The 10,997-nt window shown below is 45.7% G+C and overlaps 1 protein-coding gene across 1 annotated transcript in view; it reads right to left on the reverse strand.

Moving 5' to 3' along the window:
- Positions 1 to 10,702, reverse strand: part of LOC131943509 (basic proline-rich protein-like) — a 70,364-nt gene extending 59,662 nt beyond the window's left edge. The window contains exon 1 of the mRNA XM_059303667.1: positions 10,066 to 10,702. Within this exon, the coding sequence (XP_059159650.1) occupies positions 10,066 to 10,702 (637 nt within the window). The remainder of the gene's footprint in view (positions 1 to 10,065) is intronic.
- Positions 10,703 to 10,997: the final 295 nt, after the last annotated feature.

The raw sequence follows: 10,997 nt of genomic DNA on the forward strand, positions 1-10,997 counted from the left end.
GGGAGGGGTGGGGGTGAGACGTTAGGTACAGGAGGGAGGGGTGGGGGGTGAGACGTAAGGTACAGGAGGGAGGGGTGGGGGGTGAGACGTTAGGTACAGGAGGGAGGGGTGGGGGGTGAGACGTAAGGTACAGGAGGGAGGGGTGGGGGGTGAGACGTTAGGTACAGGAGGGAGGGGTGGGGGGTGAGACGTTAGGTACAGGAGGGAGGGGTGGGGGTGAGACGTTAGGTACAGGAGGGAGGGGGTGGGGTTGGGACGTTAGGTACAGGAGGGAGGGGGTGGGGTTGGGACGTTAGGTACAGGAGGGAGGGGGTGGGGTTGGGACGTTAGGTACAGGAGGGAGGGGGTGGGGTTGGGACGTTAGGTACAGGAGGGAGGGGGTGGGGTTGGGACGTTAGGTACAGGAGGGAGGGGGTGGGGTTGGGACGTTAGATACAGGAGGGAGGGGTGGGGTTGGGACGTTAGGTACAGGAGGGAGGGGGTGGGGTTGGGACGTTAGGTACAGGAGGGAGGGGTGGGGGGTGAGACGTTAGGTAGAGGAGGTAGGGGGTGGGGTTGGGACGTTAGGTACAGGAGGGAGGGGGTGGGGTTGGGACGTTAGGTACAGGAGGGAGGGGTGGGGGGGTGAGACGTTAGGTACAGGAGGGAGGGGTGGGGGGTGAGACGTTAGGTACAGGAGGGAGGGGTTGGGGAGGGGGGTAGTGGGACGTTAAGTACAGGAGGGAGGGGGTGGGGAGGGGGTAGTGGGACGTTAAGTACAGGAGGGAGGGGGTGGGGAGGGGGGTAGTGGGACGTTAAGTACAGGATGGAGGGAGTGGGGATGGGGAGGGGGTAGTGGGACGTTAAGTACAGGAGGGAGGGGGTGGGGGGGGAAGTTAGGTACAGGAGTGATAGCCTGGTTGTGGGGGTTCGAAAAGGGGGGTGGTGGGTTCCGATGGATCTTAAATTTGTGGAGTTGGGTGTTGGGTTATTTTGAGAGCGTGTGGTTTTGAGACAACTGATTGGGGGGGGGGGGGGGGGGGAATTGAGCATCGAAGATTGAAGACCACGGGGTTTAATCAGCAAGCCGTTCCTGAACACTTGGAGGCAAAGTGCTTTCGTTGGGTCTTTCTTTTTATATTCTCTTCGTAAATCGTCGACCTTATTATCTACCTGTATGATAATTTTTATCAAATAAAAAAACTCTTTGTTAAATCTCTGCCCTACTCGAACCCACACCAGCTACAAGACAGGTTGTTACATACGACAGCCTACATTACATCGACGCTTTTTTTTTAGTGTAGAAAGACAGATGTGTCTAAATCGAACTGACCATTCTTTTACACTGACCATTTTCTTTCCTACATTGACCATTCTGTTATATACTGACTATTACCTTGAATACACTGGTCATTCTGTTGTCTCAGACTGACCATTCAATATTCTGTATTGATCATCCATTGTAAAAATTACAAATTTTTTTTTCTTCCAATTTTCCATTGGGTTGCCTCCCTCTACCATCCTATCTAACGGGAGAGCCAACAGTGAGGCATTTTAAATTATCTCCCCTTGCAGGCAGGATAAATTTTATTATCGCCTAGTCTCCCCTGTTGGCGCATTGTTGTGTAACTCGCTTCACGCCTGGCCGGGTAACTCGTTACTGGATCACGTGGTACAGCGGTGACCTTGACTGGGTCACTAATAACGTTCCCGTCCCTCCCAGGAAGGGGAGTGACGTAGGCACTTGGTATTGACACAACAGGAAGTGATGTGACAAGTTGACAATACTCACCCCAACCCCCCCCCCCCCCACACACACACACACATACACACACACACACCACCCTAATGAAGCCCGGCCCTGCTCATCAAACACGCGCAAACCTCAACTTCTGGCCGGCAGACGAAAGCAAACTTTGGGGGTCAGGGGCCACTAGGGGTCACAGTAGCTGGGCTCGTTTCAACTTCTGGTCCTTGACTAGTCTTATCGAGTCATTCACACGTCGAATATTTTAAGTCTTTTACAAATAGAGTCTTTTACCAATGAAGTCTTTTACAGTGAGTGTCACAATAAGACGAGATGTCATATAGATGTCATGTCTTCAAAAATCAGGTCTTTTTACACTTCCTGTTTGATTTACCATTCAAGTCATTTGAAGTGGTCTTTTACAAGTCTATTTTTTGTAAAAAACGACGTCATCGTTTGGACGTCAGCCATCAAAGACGTGACACAGACGTCACACACGGTCACACAGAACTGACGTCACACACGGTCACACAGAAGAAGACCTCCTGTCTTAAGATTTCAGTGAAAGGTGTCACCTAATATCACACAGCGACCTTAATTAACTTAATTAACCCTAACTATAACAAAAACAAAATTAAAATCCCCTCCCCCCATGTTTCAAGTGATTTATGACCCCCCTCCCCTCCTCATTAGATCATCATCTGTATGACGTCATCTACCTTCAACCATTGATTAAAACTTCAACCAGTTTTAAACTTGAAACCAAAACTACTTTATCACTCACGAGCTTATGCGAGTGTAAGGTTACTTTATTTTTTTAAAACTCAAATGCTGCTTTCTTTGTTTAAAAATAAAAATATGCAAGCTGAAAAAAAAGATTACGTCGTACAAAGGGCGGCAAATCGATTTCACGTCTGCACTGATGTAACAGGTAGACAAAATTCGTTTCGGAAAAATAAAAAAAAAGTAATCAACTTTTTAAAAAAAAATTTGAGAATTAAAAAAAAAAAACACGAGTTTTATTTTCATGTTACTAAGATTCTTCAACTTTTGAAAATATCGCCATTCGGTGACCTTGACATTATAGACAGTGACCCAGACGAATGGACAATACATGCAGAGCGTCACCCCCCCCCCCCCCTGCACCTGAGATCTAGACTGATGAGAAACTGCCTCATATTTCAATTACAAGGTGCTTGTAGACAGGTGTGCTTTTAGACAGGTGCATTAAAACTAAATGGATATGTGTCATATGTAGGTCTACTTATCATGTATATGTCATCTTTATTTGTCGTGGTTATGTGTCATCCTAACTTGTCATGCATATATCATGTATAAGTCATCTATATTTGTCACGTACGTGTGTCATTTATCAACTGTATTATAGTTCACGGACAGACACCAAGCGTTACGTCATTCTGTCCAAGCATATAGCGGCCATGTCTATCCTCACAGGACATTTGACTAACTCGGTGTATCAGGTCTGATGATGTTGGGGTCATGAGGTTGGCCGAGTAGAGGGGATGTGGTGGGGTTCGGTGGGGGGCTGAAGTGTGGGGGTCAGGTAGTTGGGAGGTTGTGTGGTATTGGGTGGTGGGATATATTGTGGTGGTGGGATATATTGTGATGGTGGGATATATTGTGGTGGTGGGATATATTGTGGTGGTGGGATATATTGTGGTGGTGGGATATATTGTGGGGGTGGGATATATTGTGGTGGTGGGATATTGTGGTGGTGGGATATATTGTGGTGGTGGGATATATTGTGATGGTGGGATATATTGTGGTGGTGGGATATATTGTGGGGGTGGGATATATTGTGGTGGTGGGATATATTGTGGTGGTGGGATATATTGTGGTGGTGGGATATATTGTGGGGGTGGGATATATTGTGGGGGTGGGATATATTGTGGTGGTGGGATATATTGTGGGGGTGGGATATATTGTGGGGGTGGGATATATTGTGGGGGTGGGATATATTTTGGTGGTGGGATATAGTGTGTGGTGGGATATATTGTGGGGGCAGAAATAGAGTGTTTGATTGTAGTGCAAGAAGAACGGGTTGGTGTCTTGGGGTGGGGGGGGTGGTGGGGGGGGGGGTAATCTCACGATATAGCGTCGGTTTTTATTCCGAAATGTACAGAAGTTTTAATAAAAACTGTAAAAACATAGCTTAGTCTATCACACCTTTCCAGAAACCACCGAAAATACTATAAATCATCATTTATTTGCCGCCATATTATTTTTAATACAATATATTTTAAAATGTGCATAGATTGATTTTAGTTGCATTTTAAAATGCTGCTTTGCTAATTATTTTGTATACACGACTTTATTAAAAATATTTAGATCTACAAATTGTTGCTAATTTTCTGTCAATTAAACTTTTAATTAAGATAAAACATTAATTTAATGCACTTTAATGCCAACATTACCGGATAATTTCCAACGCCGCATCGTAAGATTACCCGGGGGGGGGGGGGGGAAGGAGGTGAGGTATAGGGATGTATAGGGTAAGGTGTTAGGATAAGTAAGAGATATGCTGTCTGTAACGATCTTTGACCACGGTCCAGTGACCACGGTCCAGTGACCACGGTCCAAAGTTCTAAATTTAATTCTGCCCTATCCAGCTGTCGAGGTCGAGGTCAGTACAAAAACATTTTTGTTTCTATCGAATGGCCCGGGTCAGCTCTGGGTGTAAATAATTTTTGTGATGGTGTCGGGGGGGGGGGAGATGTATGGCCAGGTTGTCCTCTACACAAACATGCCGGGACAGGACACAGCGAGACACATTGAGACAGATGAAGACACATTGAGACACAAGTCACGTCTTCAACATGCATGCTAGATGGAAGAGACCGATGAAGACAATTTTTATAAATTCATGAACTCGTGTCAAACTAAAGACACAAGGTGACCCCTGTCAGATCCCTGCTAGGCGACCCCTGTCAGATCCCTGCTAGGTGGCCGCCCGCCCCCACTACACACGCCTCAACGTTAGTAGCCCTTAACGCTCCTGTTTTTAACGCCCCATCCGCCCCAGTTTAACGCCCCAGTTTAACGCCCTATGCGCCCCAGTTTAACGCCCCAGCTGAACGCCCTATCCCCCCAGTTTAACGCCCCAGTTTAACGCCCTATCCGCCCCAGTTTAACGCCCCAGTTTAACGCCCTACCGCCCCAGTTTAACTTCCTACCGCCTTAGTTTAACGCCCTATCCGCCCCAGTTTAACGCCCTATCCACCCCAGTTTAACGCCCTATCCGCCCCAGTTTAACGCCCTACCGCCCCAGTTTAACGCCCTATACGCCCCAGTTTAACTTCCTACCGCCTTAGTTTAACGCCCTATCCGCCCCAGTTTAACGCCCTATCCACCCCAGTTTAACGCCCTATCCGCCCCAGTTTAACGCCCTACCGCCCCAGTTTAACGCCCTATACGCCCCAGTTTAACGCCCTATCCGCCCCAGTTTAACGCCCTACCGCCCCAGTTTAACGCCCTATACGCCCCAGTTTAACGCCCTATCCGCCCCAGTTTAACGCCCTATCCGCCCCAGTTTAACGCCCTATACGCCCCAGTTTAACGCCCTATCCGCCCCAGTTTAACGCCCTACCGCCCCAGTTTAACGCCCCAGCTGAACGCACTGAGCGCCTCTTGTCCTCGACGTCGTCCCAAAATTCCGAGTTAGAAAAAACCAGGGGCCACAACTCCATCTATTGACTAGTGCCGGTAGCTATGATTAAACAGACGGTTGCTCCCCTCAGGCATAGATTCATCTCGTTTTTTATCGCTTGCCTTGGACGAATTCACCGTTAATTTGACAGGGAGGGGAGGGGGAGGGGGAAATTCAGAGATGGCGGAGGAGGGGGGATGGAATTGAGGAATAAGATGGCGGAGGGGGGGGGGGGGGAGGGGGTGAAATTGAGGAATAAGATGGTGAAATTCAAAGAAAGCGATAGAGACGAGAGCGACACCGCGAGATGTAATGAGAGGAGGCGCGAGGGTGATTAGGGTTATTAGAGGGTGGGGGTGAGGGGGCACTGGGGGCGATGGGGCGCGGGGATGGGTCGGGGGAGGGACGGGACGCTTCACTCTGAGATTGGTGATGAGATCTCTTCATATCTGTTGACAGTAATGAGATAAAGATGATGAGATAAAGTTGGTTGAGATAAAGATGGCTGAGATAAAGATGGTGAGATAAAGATGGCGAGATAAAGATGGGTGAGATAAAGATGGGTGAGATTAAGATGGGTGAGATAAAGATGGGTGAGATAAAGGTGGTCAGTTAAAGATGGTGAGAGAGAGATGGGTGAGATAAAGATGGTGAGATATTAGAGATGGGTGAGATAAAGATGGGTGAGATAAAAATGGGTGAGATAAAGATGGTGAGATAAAAATGGGTAAAATAAAGATGGTGAGATAAAGATGGGTGAGATAAAGATGGGTGAGATAAAGATGGGTGAGATAAAGGTGGTCAGTTAAAGATGGTGAGATAGAGATGGGTGAGATAAAGATGGGTGAGGTAAAGATGGGTGAGATAAAGATGGGTGAGATAAAGATGGGTGAGATAAAGATGGTGAGATAAAGATGGGTGAGATAAAGATGGGTAAAATAAAGATGGTGAGATAAAGATGGTGAGATAAAGATGGGTGAGGTAAAGATGGTGAGAAAAAGATGGGTAAAATAAAGATGGTGAGATAAAGATGGTGAGATAAAGATGGGTGAGGTAAAGATGGTGAGAAAAAGATGGGTAAAATAAAGATGGTGAGAAAAAGATGGGTAAAATAAAGATTGTGAGATAAAGATGCTGAGATAAAGATGGTGAGATAAAGATGGGTGAGATAAAGATGGTGAGATAAAGATGGTGGAATAAAGTTGGGTGAGATAAAGATGGGTGAGGTAAAGATGGGTGAGATAAAGATGGTGAGATAGAGATGGTGAGATAAAGATGGTGAGATAAAGATGGGTGATATAAAGATGGGTGAGGTAAAGATGGTGAGAAAAAGATGGGTAAAATAAAGATGGTGAGATAAAGATGGTGAGATAAAGATGGTGAGATAAAGATGGGTGAGATAAAGATGGTGAGATAAAGATGGATGAGATAAAGATGGGTGAGATAAAGATGGTGAGATAAAGATGGGTGAGATAAAGATTGGTGAGATAAAGATGGGTGAGATAAAGATGGGTGAGATAAAGATGGTGAGATAGAGATGGGTGAGATAAAGATGGGTGAGGTAAAGATGGGTGAGATAAAGATGGTGAGATAGAGATGGTGAGATAAAGATGGTGAGATAAAGATGGGTGATATAAAGATGGGTGAGGTAAAGATGGTGAGAAAAAGATGGGTAAAATAAAGATGGTGAGATAAAGATGGTGAGATAAAGATGGTGAGATAAAGATGGGTGAGATAAAGATGGTGAGATAAAGATGGATGAGATAAAGATGGGTGAGATAAAGATGGTGAGATAAAGATGGGTGAGATAAAGATTGGTGAGATAAAGATGGGTGAGATAAAGATGGGTGAGATAAAGATGGTGAGATAGAGATGGGTGAGATAAAGATGGGTGAGATAAAGATGGGTGAGATAAAGATGCGTGAGATAAAGATGGGTAAAATAAAGATGGTGAGATATAGATGGGTGAGATAAAGATGGGTGAGATAAAGATGGTGAGATAAAGATGGGTGAGATAAAGATGGGTGAGATAAAGATGGGTGAGATAAAGATGGTGAGATAAAGATGGGTGAGATAAAGATGGGTGAGATAAAGATGGGTGAGATAAAGATGGGTGAGATAAAGATGGGTGAGATAAAGATGGCGAGATAGAGATGGGTGAGATAAAGATGGTAAAATAAAGATGGTGAGATAAAGATGGTTGAGATAAAGATGGCTGAGATAAAGATGGTGAGATAAAGATGGCGAGATAGAAATGGGTGAGATAGAGATGGGTGAGATAAAGATGGTGAGATAAAGATGGGTGATATAAAGATGGGTGAGATAAAGATGGGTGAGATAAAGATGGGTGAGATAAAGGTGGTCAGTTAAAGATGGTGAGAGAGAGATGGGTGAGATAAAGATGGTGAGATATTAGAGATGGGTGAGATAAAGATGGGTGAGATAAAGATGGGTGAGATAAAGATGGGTGAGATAAAGATGGGTGAGATAAAGGTGGTCAGTTAAAGATGGTGAGATAGAGATGGGTGAGATAAAGATGGGTGAGGTAAAGATGGGTGAGATAAAGATGGGTGAGATAAAGATGGGTAAAATAAAGATGGTGAGATAAAGATGGGTGAGATAAAGATGGGTGAGATAAAGATGGTGAGATAAAGATGGTGAGATAAAGATGGGTGAGATAAAGATTGGTGAGGTAAAGATGGTGAGAAAAAGATGGGTAAAATAAAGATGGTGAGATAAAGATGCTGAGATAAAGATGGTGAGATAAAGATGGGTGAGATAAAGATGGTGAGATAAAGATGGGTGAGATAAAGATGGGTGAGGTAAAGATGGGTGAGATAAAGATGGTGAGATAGAGATGGTGAGATAAAGATGGTGAGATAAAGATGGGTGATATAAAGATGGGTGAGGTAAAGATGGTGAGAAAAAGATGGGTAAAATAAAGATGGTGAGATAAAGATGGTGAGATAAAGATGGTGAGATAAAGATGGTGAGATAAAGATGGATGAGATAAAGATGGGTGAGATAAAGATGGTGAGATAAAGATGGGTGAGATAAAGATTGGTGAGATAAAGATGGGTGAGATAAAGATGGGTGAGATAAAGATGGTGAGATAGAGATGGGTGAGATAAAGATGGGTGAGATAAAGATGGGTGAGATAAAGATGGGTGAGATAAAGATGGGTGAGATAAAGATGGGTAAAATAAAGATGGTGAGATAAAGATGGGTGAGATAAAGATGGGTGAGATAAAGATGGGTGAGATAAAGATGGTGAGATAAAGATGGGTGAGATAAAGATGGGTGAGATAAAGATGGGTGAGATAAAGATGGTGAGATAAAGATGGGTGAGATAAAGATGGGTGAGATAAAGATGGTGAGATAAAGATGGGTAAAATAAAGATGGTGAGATAAAGATGGTGAGATAAAGATGGTGAGATAAAGATGGGTGAGATAAAGATGGGTGAGATAAAGATGGGTGAGATAAAGATGGTGAGATAAAGATGGAGAGATAAAGACGGTGAGATAAAGATGATGAGGTAAAGATGGTGAGATAAAGATGGGTGAGACGGTGAGATAAAGATATGACGTAAAAAATCACCAACTTAAGTATGACGTCACCGTGCCGACGTATGAAGAAATCACGAGCGCATGTCCAGATGTACACTCATGCTCGTGAGTCTGTGAGTCCCGACACGACATAGTGCTCGTCCTGTTTAAATTGTTAGTAACTCGTCGGTCGCTGGGGGTGGGGTGGGGGGTTGAGATTGTTTGAAGAGCGGGTGTTAGGCGATTTGTTAGATGGGGGGGGGGGGGCAGATAATTGACCTAAAAAGAAGTCCAACGCTCCAGGTCTTTGAACTGGGGTAGTTAACGGCACAGTAACAGAGCCAATCAGTGGGCTTAGTTTTACTGAGGGAAGGGGGGGGGGGGTGCATCAGGGGGGGGGGTGGTCAACAGGTTTAGTTTTAGTGGTGGGGTTTACATGTGGTGGGGTGGGGGACATGGGGGGGGGGGTCAAAGTTTTAGTTTTAGTGGTGGGGGGGGGGTGACAACTGTGGGTCAGGGAAAATTGAAGCGAGATGGAGGGCACGCGATGGGAGGGTACAGCTGACAGTTAAGTTGGGGGGGGGGGGGGGACATATTTAGGCAGGGACAATTTAGCGGACAATTAAATGTTGGGCGTGAGGGATGGAAAATGGGGAGGGAGGGGGTCTTTAATAGCGTGGTGGGATTAGGGGTGGGGGCTAGGACGAAAATGGATTAGTTTTGTGGATGTAAGGGGTGGTAATTTAAATCGAGGGAGCTGGGCGGGGGGTGGTGGATTGAATGGGTGTCAGGAATATTAGGGCAAGCACTAGGAGGTCAAATCACAGGCTAGTGTGTCCGGACAGTTTACTGGACAACAGGAGGTCAAATCACAGGCTAGTGTGTCCGGACAGTTTACTGGACAACAGGAGGTTGTATGACAGCAACATGTAAGACACCTTCTATACTGTCAACTTTTTTATCATGTATTGCTGGACTTAGAGAAGGTTTACAGTAGAGCAGTTTTCAAATTACATTGGACCAACAGAACAAAATACATCAATGAAAACCTGAGCAGTCATACAAAACCTATGACAATAAGAAAACACCTCAATGAAAACTTGACTTGTCATACAAAATCTATGACCAAACTCGAAGAGGTACTGGACAAAGCTGGACATAGCTGGACATAGCTGGACGTAGCTGGACATAGCTGGACATAGCTGGACGTAGCTGGACATAGCTGGACATAGCTGGACATAGCTGGACATAGCTGAACGTAGCTGGACATAGCTGGACATAGCTGGACATAGCTGAACGTAGCTGGACATAGCTGGACATAGCTGGACGTAGCTGGACGTAGCTGGACATAGCTTGACGTAGCTGGACATAGCTGGACATAGCTGGACAGACTGGACATAGCTGGACGTAGCTGGACATAGCTGGAAATAGCTGGACATAGCTGGACATAGCTGGACATAGCTGGACATAGCTGGACATAGCTGGACATAGCTGGAAATAGCTGGACATAGCTGGACATAGCTGGACATAGCTGGACATAGCTGGACATAGCTGGACATAGCTGAACGTAGCTGGACATAGCTGGACATAGCTGGACAGACTGGACATAGCTGGACATAGCTGGACAGAATGGACATAGCTGGACATAGCTGGACAGACTGGACATAGCTGGACAGACTGGACATAGCTGGACATAGCTGGACAGAATGGACATAGCTGGACATAGATGGACGTAGCTGGACATAGCTGGACAGACTGGACATAGCTGGACAGACTGGACATAGCTGGACATAGCTGGACAGAATGGACATAGCTGGACATAGATGGACGTAGCTGGACATAGCTGGACATAGCTGGACAGAATGGACATAGCTGGACATAGCTGGACAGAATGGACATAGCTGGACATAGCTGGACGTAGCTGGACAGATTGGATGAGAAGGGCAGAACACTAGCTGCCCCGTCTAGACCAGGGGACAGAACAAATAGACGCAGGGTGTGAGACCCCACCCTAACACACAGCTAGATCCTACCCCCACCCAAACACACAGCTAGATC

Source organism: Physella acuta, unplaced genomic scaffold (assembly GCF_028476545.2).
Source record: "Physella acuta isolate Inbredline_101_S28 unplaced genomic scaffold, ASM2847654v3 ptg000457l, whole genome shotgun sequence".
In the NCBI taxonomy this organism is placed as follows: Eukaryota; Metazoa; Mollusca; class Gastropoda; family Physidae; genus Physella; species Physella acuta.